We start from the raw sequence: 21,716 nt of genomic DNA on the forward strand, positions 1-21,716 counted from the left end.
GCTGTTGCCACAGTGCTGCCGCCGCTCCTGTTATAATGACTGGACTCACTCAGAGTTCCTCTCTAACATGTGATCATTATGTGCGTTTTTGCTAGAGCGCAGTAGAGAAAGATGGACACTTACAGAGAGATGGATAGACAGACAGGGGAAAAAGAGTGAGAGTGAGAGTTCATGCTGAGCACATGCTGCTCGCGTAACTGACTGCATGCTGTGTCGTAGTGTGTGTAAGTGTGCCCACACAAAAGATAAAAAATGTATCAAATACTATAAGCAAAAGAGTTAAGAAGTGAGTGGAGCTGCTGGTTCCGGAGCTAGTTTTTACTACTGTACTGGACTGTGTTCTTTTAATGTTCTAAATGTTCCAAGCCATAACGCTGGTTTCCACGCACGTATCTTTATGTGCATTTTGAAGTATTGCATTAAAAAAAACCTTAGCTTTTCCTGCAATTTATGACAATAGATCTTACAATAAAGCTTTATGACAACTGAACTAACTTTCTACATCTAGAAAAAACTATAAAGTGGACCTTGAGCTTTTTATTCTTTTGTGTCAAATGTTTTTCCCACAGTCAATAATTAATCTTCACAGTACACAGTTGCTCTTCTTTGACACTGCTGCCCATCCAGGCCTCGGAAGAGCTCCAATTATGGAAACTTCCAGATCCAACTGCTAGCTAACTCCAGCAAATTAATGAGACTCTTGGTTGCAGAATCTTAGATCCCTCCTTAAACCCTCACTTTAAAAGTATTCAAATGTAAGCCTTTGTCCTGTCCTTGCCTGTGGCTACTTAAGTACTCAGTTTTTAAATACCCAGAATGAACTTGGTAAAGTGAAGAACAACAAATATGTTGTCAATACTTAATATTGCCGTGAGAACATCAGCTCCTACACAAGAGCATACACACAAACCTACGCTCTCCACCACCATCCTCTCCTCATCACGTCCGCAGGTCTTTATCCCTCCTCCGTGTGTGTATGTGTGTGTGTGTGTGTGTGTGTGTGTGTTTGTGTGCGCGCTCGCTCTGTGGCCCTAGATGCTAAGTGTTCTTGCAAAAGGTCAACAGCCATAAACCGTGAGAGTGAGAGAGTGGCTGATGAGCAGGAGAAGGAGAAGCATGGTCTGAGGGGCTTTTAAGGAGGGATGGAGTGGTGAGGAAGAGAAGATAGGAGAGCCAGTGAGGACTGTCGCTAAGAGAGAGAGTCATTACTGGAGTGGGTAACACTTGGCTAACAGAGGTGGGGGGGGGTGCACTCGAGAATAAAGAGAGAAAGAAAAGCAATCCAGATGAGAGGAAGTGAGGAAAGAATGGAGCATGAGAGAGTGAAGGGTGGAAATGCTTAATGTATGAGTTTAGGAATAACTTGTCATCACTCCCCTTACAGACTCATTTATGAAACTGTGTAATATATTGCGGTACAAACAGTGGTGATGCATACAGTACAAACCTACATTTGTTGGTGCAACACTATATTTCATGTTTAATTCTAATAAAGGTGAGTTAGTAATGGGCTTTAGTTTAAAGGAAATGTCTGCTGGACTGTCTCTAAATTTATCATTGTTGAATAAAATGAGATTCAGACTGTCATCAACATGTCTTTGCTTGCGTCCACATGCTTGTTATTTCTCCCACCTGTCTGCTAAAACTAGAGTACTTGCAGTACCAGACAAGCAGAAGAGATTTTGCTGGAGACTAAACTAGTGAAATTGAATGTACAAGGCCGATCTCTTGAGCTACTGTTTGGTATACTTTCTTTTTCCCTCGTCTTTTTAATGAGTCATCACAACTAATTTCACAGCAATGTGTTAATGAGAAAATCCCCCACACTGCATCTTTCTTAAATGAAAAATAAGCAAACTACAGTGACGGAAGAAAATAGATTTTAAAAAGAGTGACTTGTACCCACACTGATGTGGAGAATCTGTGCGTGTCCATGTCTGGTCTCGTCACAGGCTGACAGTTCAATTAGTCTGAACTAAATGATGCATGACGTCTCCCTCATGGCTCTAGTAATCGTCCGTGTTCTGCTTAGAAGAGCCCATATTGTGCTTGAATAGATAGCTAAACCAACAGTGGCTAAGGCTAGTCAGAAGATGCCAGAGTGGATCATGGGGCCACATGGGCTTCAACTCTCAGAGCTCATCATAGATTAGCTTTGCACAGAAAATAGCAACTTTTGTCTGTGCTTCTGAACCTTCAAGTGACTGCAAATGGCTTTGAACTATCTGGAGTTTTAATTAGGTATTCCTTATCAGTTCGGGATCAAGTGTGGGCGAGCGTGTGGGCGAGCGTATGGACGTGAATTTGCATGTGCGCATACATGAAACTGTGTGAGCGTGCTATGATTGTGTTGGTCACGCCAATATAATTGTGCATTTGTTTTTCTAAGCAGCCATTTTGTGCAAGCGTTGTCGGGCGTGTGTCAAGTGCTTTTTTTTCCGGGTGTCGGCAATCAGCAGACAGAAGACAGACAGTGAAGATGTTTGAAGTCGTTAGAAGTTCCTTACCTTGATCTGCATTCAGCAGCCATCCTCTGACTGCCACCAGCGCAAAGTAACTTTTTGATTTGAGTCTTTGCTTTTGTTTGATGTTCTGAATGTGTCAAAGGAGAAAAAAACCCTGCGATGATTTATTTATTTTGCTTTGTTCTTCACATCAGGAAAGGGACATTACCTTTTTAGATTCCTTTAAAGGAACAAACTAAAACAGTGTTGGAGTATAATCTCACTTGAAGGCAACCTGATGATTGGTCAGAGGATGGTAAATGTTTTACTGAACATTTTATTGACAGCCTTGCAAGACGCTAATTAATTTTGTTAATGGCCAGGTGTTAGTTGTTTTTATTTAACAGCATGCTGGATTGTTGTCTTAGTAAACAGTTTTATGAGTGGGAGGGGGAATCCTGTATCCTCCTATCCTCCCCTACCCTTTGTTATTTAAAAGGCCCATATGGATTGTGAATCGGCAGCAGCTTTCAAAGCATCATTAGTCATGCATAAAAGACTGTGTTAGCGCTTTAATACCAGCCCTGGGCTCAGGCTCTGAAGATCTGCCTTAATTGCCCCCCCCGCCACGTTCTGCATTCATGTACGCATGTCCACGTGCATATACTGGACTCGTTTGTGTATGTAGGTGTGGGGGTGTGTGTGTTTGGGTGTACCTTGTGGATTTGCTAATTGTCCGCTGCTTTACTAATAAGCAAATAAACTGAGTGAGAACCCGAAGATAGACATTGAAGAAGATTCAGACACACCTCTCGGAATGCCTTTACTAATGATCTTTTCTGTCTGACTGTGTGCGTGTGTGTATGTGTGTGTGCGTTTGTGTGTGTGCGTGCGTGTGCGTGCGTAGCGGTCCACCTGTTAGGTCTGACCTGGCATCTGCGGCACGGCGAGAGCCAGCTGTATGAGAACGGCCTGAGCTCGGCGGACCATCAACAGGATGACCGCAGCAAAACCAGACCTACCAGCTCCATCCACCTGCTGGACACACTCAACCCTGAAAACACACACGCTGGTGACAGAGGTAAGCTGACAGACACATACAGCATACACCGTAATAACAGATGTTCTGCACTCAACTATTGACAGGATGTGGCCGTCAGTAACAAGAAAGCAAATGTAATACAGCGATTTGCAGTTTTGTGATGATTAAATGTATTGAATGAACATTGGCTTAAAGCATTTTACACACTTTAACTGTGCTCTGCTGCTTTCATTTAGAATTTGTGACATTTTAAAAGCAATAAGGCAAGTGTGCAGTTAAACCAGTGGGGTGTTTTATAAAGCAAGATTAACAGTTATACTAGTCTAATTTCAGCAAGTCATGTTTATTTCCATGAAATTCTGTTTGATATTGGGGGTTTAAGTAAGTCTGACCTACAGTAACTTACCATGCAAAGTGGTAACTTTCCCATCAGGCTTTTTGATGCTTGCTTTTTCTTCAAATTGATCAAATTTTTACATGAGATGCCTTTACTGCTTAATTAAAGTCTGAGGTCTTATCTTATTCAGTCTTAAAGGGCAACTCTCCTGCTTTTTCACATCAAAGTATGTTTACCTTTCTTGGGCATCACTACTGCATATGTGAAAAAGTTGTACGGCGTATTTTTTGGCAGCACAGTCTGCTACATCGCCTCGAGTGATGTTGTTGCTGAAGTAGAGCTGGGGAAGTTACCGCATTACCCCAATACGTGATGCAAAAACACATTGGCCTACACATGTGCACGTTGTGTCTAATAACATGGATTTATTGATTCTAATGACAGGGATTGTGCCTGATGACATGGATTCAAGGTTTTCTACACAAAATTTATCATCAGAAGATGGAGCAAATCCAACCTTTTCACGAGAGCGCAATGTTCCATGACACATAACAACGTTCCATTGGTGTTGACTATTAAATTGCGAGAGTACCTGTGCTCCTTGAGAGCAATGTTAGTACTCCTTTAAGCATATACAAATAATAAAGTTAGACGGTAATCTGTAGCTGCAGCCAATATTTTCACCATATCTTTTCTTTTTTAAATATCTTCTGAATAAAATTTAAAAAAACAGACACCCCAATATCAGTCTATTAAAATTTACAACAAGACAGCCAGTCATTATTAAACATTATTTCCATCTGAGGCTGTTATGTCCCTTATAGTAGAATCCAACTGATCATTTCAAATGCTAAATGCTTGTATTGTTTCTATAAAAATAATTTCCTGAATTTAGTCTTCTTTGATATGTCATAGGTATTTAATTGTATGTTGCATATTATGTTTTTGCACACAATTTCCAGCACTTGTTATACAAAGTGAGCCTACATCATTAACGTCTGGCTTGAACTCAAGACGTATTGTTGTAATATAAGGTGTAAGAGCTTGAGTTAACAATGGATTTTAGCAGTACATGTCTAGTTGTGCCTGAGCTCTGAGTGCTGGTTGCCAACATGCTGCCAAATGCTTTGTTTTTGCTTTAATATGTTAATCTCCATGGAATGGATGTGATCAGTGCTTGTTGTCAAAGGTCTGTGTTCCTAAGTCATTAAGTCCTTATAAACCAGACAGTTGGCTCGCGCTTGCTACAGGTGTCCTTAATGATACAGGTTTTACCACAGTAAGCACTGCTTTTCTGGGTACCTTTTACTAAACACCTGTGTGCCAAGACGACAACACACACACACACACACACACACACACACACACGCACACACACACACTGAGAAAGGTTGGTTCCATTACATACATGTGGATACAGGTCACATACTATTTTAATTTATATACCTGTCTTTGAATATGAATCTCATTGTACTTTCTCTCTGCACACTTAATTAAAGTGCACATATTCTGTTCATTTTCAGGTTCATAATTGTATTTAGAAGTTACACCAGAATAGGTTTATGTGGTTTAATTTTCAGTAAACACCATATTTTTGTTGTCCTGCTTATTGCTGCAGATCCTGTTTTCCCCCTTTGTGTTGAGCTCTCTGTTTTAGCTACAGAGTGAAACATCTCATTTCTGTACCGTCTTTGTTGGGAGTCGCACATTCGCAGTAAGTACTGCTAGCTAGTAATTCAAATTGCCCCTTGGGGATAATAAAGTTACCTTGAACCTAGTCAGTTGCAGAGTGTGAGGGCGTGCTATGCTAACAGCTAGGCGAGCATTGTAACACGTGTTACAACCCATGCCTCTCTTCTGTCCTCTGCGACTGGGACACGATGGAGTGTTTTGTACAGAACACTTTCCATGGTGCTTTGACATGGTGTCCTAAACTAGTGCTTCGAATTGATGACAACGTGGCGGATATCCGAGAAACCCATGTCTCACCCAAAACAGCACGGATGTTTTTTTTTCTAAGTTTGTATTCGCACCAGAGACACAATGTAACACCCCAAATCCCAGAAATAATATGGGCACTTTAAATAGAAATCATCCAAGGGCTCTCAAAAGCACAGGATTTAAGGGAAGCACAATTATTTGAATAGAACGGTAGACTAGAATTTCCTCTTAAAATGTAAATAACAGCATTTAAACATTATGATAGGAACAAGTTTTGCAATAGGACTCTGGCTTGCATACATAACACACTGATCACAATGAATGTTCCAATAAGATAGAGAGACATCAGTCCAGAGATCAGCCTCAAACTGATTACTCATTTATTAGAAAGGCTAGGTAATTGGTTAATCATGTTCCCTCTTAGCCAGTACGTGACTGGAATAGCTTTTCTTCACTCTGCCATCTCTCAACTAGCCAGCGGAATTACTAACACCAATTTAACCCTATGACATGGGACATTAATTGTGAGTGTTCCAGGTCATGAAGTCAGGCAGGACATAGTAACCTTCATAGACTGACTCTGATGGATATTACTTTGGATGCTGTTGGAGCCCATGTTCAGCACTTACAGAGACTGTGCGAGGCAAACTGCAACCCGCTGCAATTTAGGCAACCAGGGACATCCCTAAAGCAACTATTCTTGATGAATCCTCACATTCTGAGGATTAACACTATCATCCGTGGCTAAATTCTCCGATAAAGCATGCAGGGGTCATGGAATACACTTCCGAGTGTTGCGTCACAACAATCTCTTGTTTCAACTCCTATTGCTTTATGTGATTGATTGAAACTGGGAAATCAAAATGGGCAAAGCTAAGCTGTTGGTGCAGGGGGCTCAGATTAATAAAATTGGCACGGTGGAGGTGGTCCCCCGGCAGAGGAGGGCCGGAGAGATTGGAGATTAGGCTGTAATCCAGTGTGGCAGATTATCACGCTCATCCTGCTTTACCCATCACCTCTCACACCAAGAGACCACACAATCCCCTAGATTACACAGCAAAGGATGGTGAGAGGAGGCTGCGGGGAATGGAAATGATGAAAACAGGACACGGTAGGATGAGGAAAGAGTGAGTGAGAGTGATGGGAGGAGAGAAGAATGATTGATGGATACCAATCTACATAAAAGATGTTTAAGGTATCTATCATAAAAGTGGCACATCATTTTAATGAAACAACTTATTAGCCATTTTCATGACTTTTGCCTACAACACAAAGAAACCAAGCAGTAAAAATTGTCTTTTTTTTTAATTCTTGAATCAATGATTTTATTTTTGATGCGTTGCTATAAACACAAGTACTAACATAGCAGTGGGGGGCATAAAGATGGCTGAGGAGACTGATTGGAGGATAGTTATCCGTTTCTGCTTGTTTGGATATAAACTGATGACACAGTAGGGAGAGATGAAACGAGCTCAACGGTATGATTGGAAGGTGGTAATCTGCTTTGTATTTCTGTTCCTGTATTTTTGGTGTTGTTGTTCTATGTCAACTTTAATGTCATTACGATAGGCTCTCTGTTTGATTTGTTGGCTTTTTGCCAAAATCCGGATCCTGTGCAGCAGAGTTGTAGTCTACCTTACGAGGCAGCTTGCAGCGCGGCACTAGATACTAATAGACACGTTGTGTCATCTGCGTATGGCTACTGTCTTGTCAAGCCGTGCGTGCTGTTTTTTATGTTCTTCATGCTATCTCTACTGCAGTTCCAGAGATCACCAGGAGCCCTTCTTAGTCTTCCACACATAAATGCCTCTCTTAATTAGTGCTACATTAATTGCCACTCCCCACCCCATGACAATCAACTTCAGGCTGATGTGCGCGTGTGAAGGCACAGGCACCAACACTTCCATCTTTCTCTTCCCCTCCCTTTACTTTATTTCTACATCTGACATGCATGCATGCGAGCACGCAGACATGCCCACACATACAGCAAAATTCCTCTGGTGCAGATGAAAGCAGAAGTGCCCGGAGAAGAAATTTTCTGTCAGTGGAATCCCTGCCTTAATGAAGTACATTGAAGTTTGAGAATAATATTTCAGTCAACGTGGAACTCCCAATATAATAATTATATGAAATGATACAAACTGACATACAGTAGAGTGGCATATTGCCTCATTATAATGTGAAGATGATGAAACGTGGAGCGTGTGGAATGCCATCTGAGCCTATGCGATGGGTGTATAAACCGGGTGTATGAAAGGAGAGTTAGTGCTGAATTGATTTCACTCTATCTGATGGTGTGGTTGGAAATTGTCTGTAGATGGATGGAATGTGACACAGACAGAGAGGAGGGCTCTTAAAGAGCACATCAATATTCTAGACTGCGTGCAGAGCGAGTGGAAGAGAGAGAGGCTGAGCAGTGGGTATGTGTACAGAAGAGTGTACATATTGCATGTATGTGGGAAAAGGATGTGTGTGTGTGTGTGTGCGCGCGCCTGCTGGAGCATGTGTGCAAATGCGGATGGACTGGTCGCTGTTACACTGGTCTCATTGATTTTCTCACGCTGGGATACAGTCTTAGGATGTAACACACCCACATACACACAGGCACAAACGCAGAGAAAGTATAGATCATTTGGTGAACCCCCTGCTTGAGCGCCTCAAGTTGAGAAAGCCCAACAGCTCAACATTTCTGTCTGCTACTCAGCCTGCATTCACAACATGTCATCCAAATATAGCTGAAGAAATTAAACATAATTTCAGGCTGCAGTCAGTATTTACAGTGTAGATGACACATTTTATGGTGAGCAGAGGGCTTTGTCATGCTCACTCTTGACATTTGAGAGTTTTAGATTGATATCTTCGACCAAAGGCAAAAAAAGAAAAAAATCACAGTCAATTTTTATCTTCTTGGTAAATGGACTAACACTTCTTTTTGGTGAAAAAAATATTTACTGTATTTTAGCCATAGTGTGGCTGAAAGGGGTTAAATGGGGTTTTGGGGTATTTGCCCTTTTACTTGGGTATTTTCATTTTATGCTACCTCATTCTGATACACACTACTCATAAAATATTGTACTTTTTTACTGTTGCTACTAGTTACTAGTGAATGTGTCCCTGGGCTGTAATGATAGTGGATGGTTGCTAGCTGGCTGTGGGCTGACTGGGGATGTGTCCCTGGGCTGGGGCTGTTATGATAGTGGGTGGTTGCTAGCTGGCTGGGGGCTGACTGTGGATGTGTCCCTGGGCTTTAAGGATCGTGGGGTGGTTGCTAGCTGGCTGGGCTGACTGTGGATGTGTCCGCGGGCTGTAATGATAGTGGGTGGTTGCTAGCTGGCTGTGGGCTGACTGTGGATGTGTCCCTGGGCTGGGGCTGTAATGATAGTGGGTGGTTGCTAGCTGGCTGGGGGCTGACTGTGGATGTGTCCCTGGGCTGGGGCTGTAATGATAGTGGGTGGTTGCTAGCTGGCTGGTTGGGGCTGACTGTGGATGTGTCCCCGGGGCTGTAAGGATAGTGGGTGGTTGCTAGCTGGTTGGGGCTGACTGTGGATGTGTCCCTGGGCTGGGGCTGTAATGATAGTGGATGGTTGCTAGCTGGCTAGGGGCTGACTGTGGATGTGTCCCTGGGCTGGGGCTGTAATGATAGTGGGTGGTTGCTAGCTGGCTGGGGGCTGACTGTGGATGTGTCCCTGGGCTGGGGCTGTAATGATAGTGGGTGGTTGCTAGCTGGCTGGCTGGGGGCTGACTGTGGATGTTTCCCCATGGCTGGAATAATAGTGGATGGTTGCTAGCTGGCTAGGGACATACTGTGGATTTGTCCACAGTCAGCAGAAGAGTAGAGGCAGACAGACAAGGGTTTGCTAGATTAGTCGTCTATCTATACAGTTAATGATAAATTTGTGGGTTTGCCCAGAGTTGTAAACGGTGGTCAAAACAGTCATACTAAAAATAACTGAGCTTGTCGTAATCTTATGTTGCCCACCAACAATTAGCTAACGACCTAGCATAAGCTACTTGCTTGTCAACCATGGACTGTATATTAGCTCAATATAAACGGACAACGCATCCGGTTTGGGAAAGTGCTGCAAATGCAGAAGTTCCTTAAACCTGCATTCTACCTGTATTCCAGCAGGGGGGGACACATGTATTTGTAAAAGGAAGTCGGCTTCTATAGAAGTCTGTGAGAAAGTGACCCACTTCTCACTTGATTTATTACATCAGTAAACATTTTCATAATGATTTTATGGTCTTAATCGCTAGTTTTATGTATTTCTGCAACACAGAATGATGTTCATTTTTTGAACTATGTTCCTGTTGATTTTAAAATTGGCGATAAAATAGGGGGTGTTTTAGGGCGTGGCTATAAGCGATATAATACAAAATATCGCTTGATCACGCTGATTTGATCATGGGAAGCCAAAATCGTGATCTTGGTTAGAATTCGATGGATTTAGCAGCCCTAATAGTAGTCCCAATAAAGTACAATAGAACTATGACTAGAAATAGTAGTTGTAGTTGTTCATGGCATAGCAGGGCACTGCAGGGCGTAGCAGGTAATACATCTCCTTTTTCTTTGATGTTAACGGCATGTCTTTTATTTTATTTTTATTTTTATTTACTTTTATTTAATAGTGTTTTTATTTTGCATTGTTTGTTTGTCTCTATAACTTTTTTTTCCCAACCTGTCAGTTGGGGTTCCAAAATAAGTATTTTTTTATCACAAGATGATAAAAAATGACAACAAAAAACATGTTTCTGATCATTATTTCTTACTTAATTTAATTTTTTATCTTAAGAAGAAACAATTTTACTAAAAATCCTTCAAATTAAACAATTTAAGAAGGAAAATTGACTGTGTGGTAGAAATGAAACCCCACTAAAGCTTGATTTATAGTTCTGGGTTGAATCTTTGCTGTAGGTACGTACGTATGTATACGCATAAATACTGACCCCACATCATAGCCTGACGTGCACTTCCCCAGAAGTGTAGCTGTACCGCAACAACTGTGATAGTTCTGCTCGGCAGTGGCTAGGGAGTGTCACATTTCTACCCTTTTTCAGCTGAACAACATGACATTTTTGAGGAGAGGGTAAACTTTTCCTACAGCTCTCCAGCCGTGGTTAGAAAGCACAGGGGAGACACTTTGGTTCTCCGTCTCCACTACGTCTCCACAGGCTGAGTTGGTACTCGGTCTGGAGCTACAGTAACCCCGTCGCTCTCTTACTCACTCTACCACAACACACAGACACACACGCACACACACCTTATGTGTTGGCTCTGCTATAACCAAGATGACTGATCCAAGTAAAAGGCACCGTGAAGGTTGCCGTTGAATTTTGGCGATAAAAGGTGAATCTCCCGTGGTGATGAGTTATGCACCAAAATGACTCAAAAGATTAGATAAAAGATTGTGGTTGGATTTTTCACCCAGCCCTAAGAAATAGTGCAGCAGCACCAAATTTATGTGGTTTTGCGTTTTCTGGTTTTGCTTTGGTGTTTCTAATATTTTAAAAGAAAGCAAACAATGTTAGCAGCTGACAAGACAGTGAGTGAAGGAGAGGGCGAGCCCTGATGGGGGAGAGAGAGAGATACCATAAGTTGTTCCACAGACGACCAGCGATGTCTGGTCATCATGTTTGTAAATTGTTTTTTGGTTCACTTCCTATATTTTGGTAGGATCACATTCTCACCTAAAGTGAACTTAACTCTAGTGCACTTGGAAGCGGACCAAGACTCCATTTTTCAAGCGGACCAGAGTGTGGTTGTTTAGAATGAGCTTTCACACCCCCCCCCCCAAACGAAACAGATTATCCCACAAAATGCTCTAGGGTTCAGTTAGAACGGACCAAAAGCTCAGGTGTAAAAGCCCCCTAAAAGAAAACATATGGACTTAAATAAAATGACTAGCATGGATACACAACACACAAACACACACACACACACACACATGGTTTGTTTTTTTCAGGCCTCTGCCCAGAGTAGATTATTACAAGCTTCGTAGAGGGCAATCAAAAACACACAAGTGCTTTCTCCATCTGTCAATTTATAAATCACATATTACAGGCGTAACATTGTAAGTGCACTCAGAGTGTCATGGAGGGAATGAGTTTGTGAACAGGCAGACTTGCTTGTCACAGACATAGCCCGAGGCTTGATGGTAGAAGGTGAAGACGAAAGAGTAATGGAAGGCCCTAAGGCCAAGAGCATTATCTTCTCCTGACTCTGACTGACACTCATTAGGCTGAACAGTGGAGAGAGGAGGCTGAAAGCTTATTAAACCAACTGCTGAAAAGGCCCTTAATTGAATCCAAGTAATTATAGAGACCTTGGCCATTGTGATATTTTTATTCATCCTGCGGCAAACTCAATTTCTCTTGCATTTGGAACACTATTAATGTTGTCCGCACCAATGTGCGTGAGATTCACACACAGGCCTACGCTTCAATATCGACTTCCACACGCACACAGTTCCGGTCCCCCCAGACATGTCCCGCCACCAAGACCTCGGCTGCACTTTTAGTCTGTTCTGGCTTCATTAGAATCTGAGGGATAATAACATTAATTGCAAAGACAGTTTAGTTCCTTTGAAAATAGATTACAGGTGTAATTGTTTTACCCGAATAACCCGTAGGCAAGAGAAATTAATTAGACCTTGTGTCCCAAGTCCTAATGTAGCTCATCTCTTTCGCTGGCCTGGCACACACACACACACACACACACACACACACACACACACACACACACACACACACACACACACACACACACACACGACAGACAACAGACGGACGAACAATGACAGATGACAATATACAGATGTTAGCTAGCCATTAGAAAGGGGGGGCGTCCAGATGTCTTGTGGCATAGGAACCTTTCAAGTGCTATATGTACAATGTGTGTTTCATATTGTGGGTGTCAAATGGTGTCATTGAGGGCATTAGCTGTGTTATGTGCACGCCATGCCACACTGCCAGTATAATTGGCTGAGGCAGCATCATTATATGAACAGTTTGTTCGTTCTAAGCAGTCCTGAACATTAACCCTCATCATTTCCATCAAGGGCACATCGGGCTTGATGGCAGACATGAATAACACTTTGATCCCCCCTTTTAAACAAGCTCAACACTTTTGAAATAAACCTCAATACATTTTTTTGCTTACAGCTTGCTTCTGCCCCAACTAATGATGAAAATCCCAAGAAGAGATTTATGCGATGCCATTTATTTTTTGTTGTAGGTAACCAATGAAAAGTCTGAATTTCAATCTGTTTTTTGCTTATTAAAGCCACGAGATAGCAAGGTGTGAAGGAATTTTACCTCCCTGCTCGCATATTGGCTTGTTTAAGCTTGGATCTCTTTTGCCTGCCAAGTAGGAATGAACGGAGATTTTCTGTTTTGAAAGATATTTTCAGAGAATGGTCTTAGGTTTTGTGCCGAGAGACACGGGGCTCCAGTGCTGGTGGAGCACATTGATTGACAGCGGTAATCTGAGCAGCAGGGGAGGCCTGAAGGAGCCCTAGTCACCACGCAATCCGTCTGGTTTCTGCAGGATTCCCAAAATGCCTCGATCCTTCACTCCCTTTTTTTTTACTGGAGCTGCAGTATCATGCTCGGCTGTGGAGACACAAGGAGAAAGAGATGCAAGGAGGGTTTTTCTTCATTCTTGCATCAACAGCTGTAACTTGACACCGCCACCTCCTCTTTGGACATGATCCTCTCGTCTCTTCTCATCCCCCTCTTCTTCTCTTCTACATCTCCCCAGCCCCCGTCTCACACATACTCCACCACCCATCCTCGCAGCTGACCGGAGTGCTGCTTTCTGTCCCCATGTTGCATCATGTAGAGGCGCAATACAGTAATTAGCACCAGAAAGACGTGCCTGCTCATCTGCCACCCAGTCGGCCTGCTCGCCTGTCTGCCTGCTAGTGTTCTGCCAACTGCCATGCCCTGTTCATGTCCCATTCATCTTTTTGTTGAATAAAAGGCTGCTTTCCTCGGGACATTCATCCCTCTGCTGGCCTTTGTTTTTGTGCCGATGCACAGTAGTGGGGATAAGTATTAAAAGGAATAGACTGCTGAGGTAGACTGAACGACAGAAATGCATGAATGCATACCTTAGTTCTGCCAAGCTGCTTTTATTCGGTTTTCTAGCGATTTTAGTGGCAAGTTATGCTTCACACAGGACACCTGTCTGTTGTTTCTCTTTCATTTCAAACCTTTTTGAACTCTCTTTTGTTGTCATCCCCTCTCATGTTTCTCTCCCTTTGTCTTTCCCCCCCGCTTCCTCTATCCAGCTCTCTTGTCACAGCTCAGTCTAGTTCAATAAATTAACCAATTAATCAATTTACTTTTTTTTTCAATCTTTTCGTCCAAAGCAGAAGAAGATAAAAGAGATGGAAGATAAAAAAAGAAAAATCCTTTGCTTGCTGCTTTGGCAGTTATTAGCATGATATTTAACAGTAAATGTAAGAGTAGGTTTTAAAGGTAAGGGTTCTGGTTGAAGAGAAATAAGACAGCAGCTCTGTGTTTAAAGCTAAATTGTGACATCAGTGTGCAGTCTGCCTTTTTAGAAATGCCAAAGCCAACCTGGCACGCGGCAATGTGACGTCAAAATGATGTAGATCTCGCTGGCGCCAGGATTTTGAGTGCATGACTAGAGGAGGGACTGCAGGTCTCTATTGTAAACTTACTAGTTCCAGATGAGCTCTTTTATGGTGAATGAAAGGCTTGATTCGACCAAGTAGGTCATAGAATCAAATCGAAAATTGACGTTAATGCTGCTGCCAGTTGTGCCGTTGTTTACCTTTTTTTTGTCTTCTTCTTCTGGTCTGTTGAAATAGCAAACTTGGTAGCCTTTTCTGCATTAGCGACACCTCTGTTCAGGAGAAGACTGTGTCAAGACTAGTGTCACGACCACCACGTGCAAAAATAAATAGTCACGGCGCTCCCATGACGTTACATTGGCATGTGACACGTCGGCTGCGGCTAGAATACTGGACGCTTGACCCCTGACTTCCACCAATTGCAGAAGTCAGGTCATTGGTACCTGGGCCCGGTAGGCCCGTTGGCCCACCCACCCATGTCATGTGCTAACACGCTCCCAGTGACAACATGCTGCTGTTTAGCAGATGTAATGTTTACCATGTTTACTATCATAGGTTATGGTGTGTATAACATGTTAATAATTGCTTATTAACAATAAATACAAAGTACAGTTGAGGCTGATGGGAATGTCATCACTAGTGCAGGTATTTGGTCATAAACCAAAGTATTTAACAAATTAAAACTCTGACCTGAGGATTGCACTAGATGAAAACTTAAGCGATCCCCAAAATTATTACAATATATCTTGAGGAAGATTTTAATGTTTGTACCAAATTTTATGAGAATCCAACCCAATTGTCGAGACAGTTCACTCAAAACCACAAATGACATCCTCATGGTTGTGCTAGATAAAAAGTAATGTTGATCACCAAAGTAATTAGGATTCATTCTCTGTGCACCATGAATTTCTGTGCAAGAAATTACTTGCAATCCATCAAATAGTTTCAGTTAAATCTTTTTCACTTTCATTATCGTATCATTAAAATTTCAGACTGTACAAGGATCATACAGTATGTATGACGCGTAAAATGGGGAACCCCCCCCCCCCAACTAAGCTACTAAAAGTTTTTTGGTAAGGGCCCAATATTAATAAACATACAACACAGAATTTACACTAAACTTAATCCTAAAAAAATGTCACAATAGACACAACACAGTTCATAAAACATGTTATGTTATAAGCAGTTTTTCCTTTGGATTTTTTTATTTTTTTTGAAGATTGAGACAGAATGCGACATTTTCCAGCTTCCATCAAGCACGTTCCAGATCTGTAGTCCCCAACACACTACACTCAGGCTCACACACCTCAGCCTGCCAGTGATTAGATGTTATTCCCTTGGGTCATAGGTGGGCTGAGGACGAAAAATTGGAACAAGCTCACACAATCTCTAATTTAACCTGTAAAATGATCTGAAAGATCATGCAGGCACTATGAAAGACATATTCAGTAAGCAAACCAAGGCCACAAAACAAGGGAGGAGTGGGAGAATTGGGCTCCTTTGTTTTTGTTGCGACATGTCAGTCTGAACGAAGGTGGTGGACTGACCGACTGAACGACAGACCCCCCAACCTGAGTAGAAACAGTAGCTACTCACAGGCCTGCACTCTCCACCTCCCTATCAGTGGGAAAGTACATGTGATATATGCCGACAAGCCTGTGGGTGGGCATGGTGTCGCCATAATGGAGAGGTAAAGCTGCAGGCATTATAGATTGAGAGCGAGCGGCCTCGTCCATGAATCTGCCCCTAACTGTTCATCTGCCTTTGTGGCCGTAACGATCGGCTGGCTCCCCTCTGTCACCATATTTTCTCCATCTTAGTTTAGAAGCAGAGATATATCTCTCCATAAAGGCCGACACAAAGAGGTCTGGAGAGCCTCGCCCGCTCCGCTACACAAAAGACTCAGGCCTGGTGGTTGATAAAAAAGCTTATGGAGAGGAGAGGGGCCGATGGCCAGGGGACTGTTGGAAAGACCTATTCTCTTCACAGACAAAGACATGCTCTCACTCAAGACACTATCTGTGTGCCGTGGTGCTGTTTGTGAATGCGTGCTTGCCCCTGCCCTCCTCACTTTCTCTCATCCACCTCTCTGTCTTTCTCCTTTTACACACACATGCTAACACAGAAACACACACACTCTTTCTTTCTTGTTAGACGATGCTAATGTAACACACGACAAAGCCCCAGTGGACTGCTCAGACAAAACACTTCCTTTCTAAAGCAGTTCATCTTTATGCAGAGCCTATCCAAAGCCTTGCCAAAGCAGGGTCCCTTAAAAAGCAGGATCTTCACCAGCACTCAGTCATTCCTGATGTGTATTCAGTCTCTCTTCGTTAAAGGGCGGTTGATCACACTGATGTTTGAAGACATTAGGTTGGTTATTAAATGCTCCCTCTGATACTGAATAGAATTCCCTGTCTACCGTGACAAATCCACAGTATGTGACTGAACAATATCTCCTGTCCTTGGTTTTTACCTGCAGAGAAATGGGTGCGAGGCCGGGCCATCGACCGTGGCGAGGTGGACATCGGAACCCAGCAAAGCCAGGCAATCCCACCGGGACTTTTTTGGAGGTTTCATTTGACTGTGCACCATCCGACCTACATCAAGTTCAACCTGTCTCTCTCCCACAACGCACTGCTGGGGGTCTACGGACGCAGGAACATACCGCCTACACACACTCAGGTAAAGGAGGCTCCTGTTGTAGCATGCTGTTCACCCAGATGGGCTTGTTTGCTGAAGTACCACGTACCACATCCACACTAATGCACCTTTTTCTCTCCGGTCTTTCATCCACACAAAGGCAGTTTTTGAGTGATACATTTTGAAAAATCTGGCCTCACGTCAAGTGCTTGATTAAAGACAATTATGTACATGGCGTAATATTTGCTATATAAATTGTATTTTGTAGAGAAAATATTTTCTCGCAAAGAATTATTTAACTTGAGCAAACAAAAATCTATTCTGTGCTCAATGTATTTGTCTGTTGGCCGTTTTTCCAGACAGTGTCTTTCTTGCTCTCTCAACAACCCTTCATGCTCATTCAGCCTGTGTCATTGTGTGCCACATTTTAAGCCACTATTAAGATTAAGATTTAACTATACAGGTGGAAATTGCGAATCCCATTGCTGATTCTAATCATGTTTTTTCAGTTTAGTTCAAAGATTGACAGTGGGGATGAATGACACAATAACAAGGGGGATGCATTTTGGTCATTTTGCTTACAAGGGGTTCCCCCCCCCCCCCCCCCCCCCCCCCCCCCCCCCTTCTCATCCCACCACAAATTGCCTACTACATATGCCTGCCCAGACAGGTTAGGGGCTGTGTAGCAGTAAGAATTCAAGAAAATGACTTCCTGTCACCTCTAACCTTGTGTGTGATCACTCATGTTAAATGCCAGTAAAGCCAATTACACAACACAGGTGTCAATAAACTGTATTTATTTTTTTGTCAGACATTTGCGAGCACAAAATAATGTTTTGATCATCTGTGTGCAGCAGAGCATGAATTTCTGTCTGCCTGTTTAACAGCTCGCTTTTATGAGCCATGAACAAATCACTATTTTTTTCTGACAACAGAGACGGAGAATATGTAAATGAGAACAATTAAATTGTGAGTTTGGCTGTATTAAAAGAGATGTTTAGAGATGATGGAAAACAAAGGTGCAGAGAAATCAGGCTTTGTCTGCCATACCAGATGCAACATTTTTACATTTGTCAACTAAAAGAAGAATTTTGCCATTTTTCGTTATGTGGAAAGAGATGTTAACAAAAGCTACTGAAAAAGTGTGGATGCATGTCATTTTTACAAGGAAACAGCGATTTCTGATTTAGTCCGCTTAGTGTAAATAATGTCTCTCAGACACGTTTCCAGAAAACAATACACACACACACACGGGCAATCTTTGTACACCATGTAGAACAGCATTGTGCCATGCGAGAAGCACTTACACAGACAAAAAGATAACACACACTGAGTCATCTGCTTTTTAACATCAGTGTGCCCCTGCTCTCGCCTGCATGAAGAGGTCTAATTAGCTGTTTTTGACACTAGTGTGACACACACCCTCAGGGAATAAGGAACAGCGAGTGCTTGCTAGTTCAAGGTTTTAGGATGGAGAGGAGGGGAGGGAGAGATGAGGGTGGTGGGGAAAGTTAAAGAGGGTGAGAAAGAAACACAGGTTTAGAAAAATGTAATAATAGTCTGTTCGCATGAAAATCCTGGGTCGTTAAAGTCTACCTGGGCTATTAGCAGGACGTCAAGTTGTTGGACTAGTTGCTGGGGAACATGTCTTGTAGTGGACTGAGCTGCCACGGATGATGATTTCGCTTCCTATTTTTTGGATTTCTGTTTTGGAATTACAATCTGATATCCACATCTAATGCAATTCCCCCAGCTTTTTGTATACAGGCGGTTTTCCAAAAGCATTTAATTGGCAGATTCACTAAGCTCACCAAACGGCAGCCACACGCCACTGCACAATGAAAATGTCCTTAGCTTTTATGCAGGTTTAGTACATTTCCAGTTGCACCTATTCCAGTTGGATGATTTTGTTGTTGTCTGATTGTGTGTCCAGTTTGACTTTGTGAAACTGTTGGACGGGAAGGCCCTGCCCAGGTCCTTGACTGATCCCGTCTTGACTGCCAAAGCACCCAAAGGCCTTCTGCTGAGCGGCCTCCAGGAAACCGGCTTCATAGAGTACATGGACCCCGGCACCTGGCACCTCGCTGTCTACAACGACGGACGGACCCTGGAGCAAGTGTTGCTCCACAGCACTCCCATAGGTAAGGAAGATTATTACACCTCACTGAAACAGGTAGCCTTTGTTCCACATCCAGTGTAGTATATATTTTTTCTTTTATAGTTATTGAGTTGTATGGTGTGCATTTCACTTTTTGCATCTCAGGGTTGCTTCACGCTTGTCCTTTATCCCCATAAAGGACTTCATCTGTTGATGTGCAAAAACATAAGGACATGTCCCAGAGTAGTAGTTTGAGACTCATTGACATTTGAAGGGAACTTTTCCCTTTATAAGAGTGAGCTTGGCATGGCAAGAGACAGCCGTTAGAAAGGGGAGGACAGCTCCTGCAGTAATGACAGGGCTTGCTAACTGCAGCTCATTGCTATGACACACACGGATGGCAGTGTAAATTGAAGGATGTGAATAATGCAAGAGTACGTGGCTGAATATAGACACTTGGATAATTACCAGGGCAGTTTCAACACTCCCCCTTTGTCCAGTAGCCCTTGAGAGAATACAGTTTTGAAACAACAACAAAAAAAGTGTTGGGGAAATGTAGTAGCACTGGAACACCATGGGGGGGACTTGGTAATTTTTATGTAGCAGACGCGTTATGTGGCAATTACAAAGTGTGACGAACAGATATTATAAAAAACACTCTGTGAAACTCTATTTTGGGAGTCGTGCTGATCTTTAACTGGCCATGTTTTATTTAGTTATGTTTCTTAATGCTTATAAGCTAAATATGTGTATCACCAACCTCTAACAGCCAAAGTTGTAAGCCAATCAGTAAACAGCTCCGTAGTGCCAAAACCTTGTACTGTAGACATCTTTCATCGTCATATTGACAGAGTCTTTTATATAATGACTGACAGAATGCGACAGCTAAAAACAGATTTTATTTCAGAGCTGTCAAACATTTGTTGACATGTGTGCAGTCTATAAAGTCTGGAATCTACCAGCCCTATTTTGAGTCCCATATTTTGAGCTAAACAGAAAACGGCAGCAACTACAAAGAGTTAACTTCCCTTGTCCTCTTCAATTATGAAACAGATGGGCTAAAATAGCAGCCTTTAGTCAACTTAGGTTTTTCCAAATAATTAATCAAGTGATTTTGGCTTGAAAAGGGAAAATAATATTAATGGGTTGTTGTCAAAGTTCATTTCACTGCCCATTTACACCCCTAACTAGGGTTACAAAATCAAAACCATTGCGTTACAGTACAATAAATTCCAATAAGGGTAATAACAGTATGCTTTAGCCCAGAGCGGAGGTTTATGGGGAGACGAGGGAGAAATGAGACGATCTCTTTCGGGAAATTCAGCTTTTCCGAAGCAAAGAGTAACCGGATACAACAAAGAAATGCAGGGTATAAAGACGAGAAGAGCAATCTTAAAAATAAACAAACAAAAAAAAAAGTATTAATAGAACATATCAGTGTGACAAGAAAAGAAATATGAGAACATAAAGAACATAAAAACAATACATGATATTTAGCATACAAATGATGCTAAAGTGAAAAACAACCGGGATGTATTGTATGTAAAACGTGTGCTGAAGTTTAAACATGCTTACAAGAGTAATGAGGTATGTGATTACATGAGACAGAAAACGCTCACTATAATCTTCTCGATAAAGGTTAGAAAGGAAGATAGAAGTAAGTAAGTTGTGGTTGAACAATCAGTCAGTTGACCTGTATCGGTCAGAAGACATTATGTTGTTCTGTCATCTGTTCACAGACCGTTACACACACACACACACACACACACACACACACACACACACACACACACACACACACACACACACACACACACACACAGTATCCCGTTAACTCTGGGCTGCTGCCGAGTAGGATGGAAAATTGTCGGCACAAATTCTGATACGTCTATGCACTATACTCCACTGTCACTTCTCAGTGAGTGCGACTATAATGTATAAATGTGTCACAATAATGTTGGGAAAAAAATGAAAAGGTGAGAAGAACATCTGCTGATTTGAAAATAGACATCGTATTTTCTGTTTTGTATAGAAAAACAGCAGCAGGTGCAGAAAAAGACTTTCATTGGTGTTAACATGTGACCCAAAAAATCTCTGGCTTAGTGATATCTGCGACTCACCAACGCCACTTCAGCCCCATCTTCTTTAGTTCTGCTCAGCCTGTACCCAGGCATAGAGTGGTGCTTCCTGCAGTCCTATTAATCATGAATAATTGCTGCACTCTTGAATATTATGTTTTTCACAATGGCCTACAAAAGTGTAAGAAAAGGTTTCATGTATAAACCTGGAAGTTTTAACAAAATAGATGACAAACAAAAAAAGTGGTTAGCTTACGGCTGGATGCTTCTAGTTAGCTGAGCAGCCATTTAATTTTTTCATAAAATTATAAAGCCCAAGGGTCATAAAGCATGGCTGAAACTTTACAGGCTCATAAAGTACAATTGCAATGCGTATTTGACCAATCAGATCACTTGGCTGGATACACCCCTTTTATAATAGCATTTAACTGCAATAACTTATGGCATGAGTGATTTCAAACTGGAAAGGGTTGAGTCAGTGGAAAGTACCAAATGGGTGTCTCACACACACACACACACACACACACACACAC

General features: G+C 42.2%; 1 protein-coding gene and 2 long non-coding RNA genes across 3 annotated transcripts in view; 2 read left to right on the top strand and 1 right to left on the bottom strand.

Moving 5' to 3' along the window:
- LOC116696805 (uncharacterized) overlaps positions 1–21,716 on the top strand; it is a 451,372-nt gene that overhangs the window by 198,373 nt on the left and 231,283 nt on the right. The gene's annotated exons all lie outside the window — the stretch shown is intronic.
- tenm1 (teneurin transmembrane protein 1) overlaps positions 1–21,716 on the top strand; it is a 178,337-nt gene that overhangs the window by 80,055 nt on the left and 76,566 nt on the right. The window contains exons 6-8 of the mRNA XM_032527961.1: positions 3,352–3,525; positions 16,847–17,049; positions 18,941–19,148. Of these exons, the coding sequence (XP_032383852.1) occupies positions 3,352–3,525; positions 16,847–17,049; positions 18,941–19,148 (585 nt within the window). The remainder of the gene's footprint in view (positions 1–3,351; positions 3,526–16,846; positions 17,050–18,940; positions 19,149–21,716) is intronic.
- On the bottom strand, positions 5,480–5,666 carry LOC116696804 (uncharacterized). Its single transcript, XR_004333837.1, has 2 exons — positions 5,598–5,666; positions 5,480–5,551 (listed from the first exon to the last, which is right to left on the bottom strand). It is a non-coding gene; the product is annotated as an uncharacterized LOC116696804 (long non-coding RNA).

This window comes from Etheostoma spectabile, chromosome 10, assembly GCF_008692095.1.
Source record: "Etheostoma spectabile isolate EspeVRDwgs_2016 chromosome 10, UIUC_Espe_1.0, whole genome shotgun sequence".
Lineage (NCBI taxonomy): Eukaryota > Metazoa > Chordata > Actinopteri > Perciformes > Percidae > Etheostoma > Etheostoma spectabile.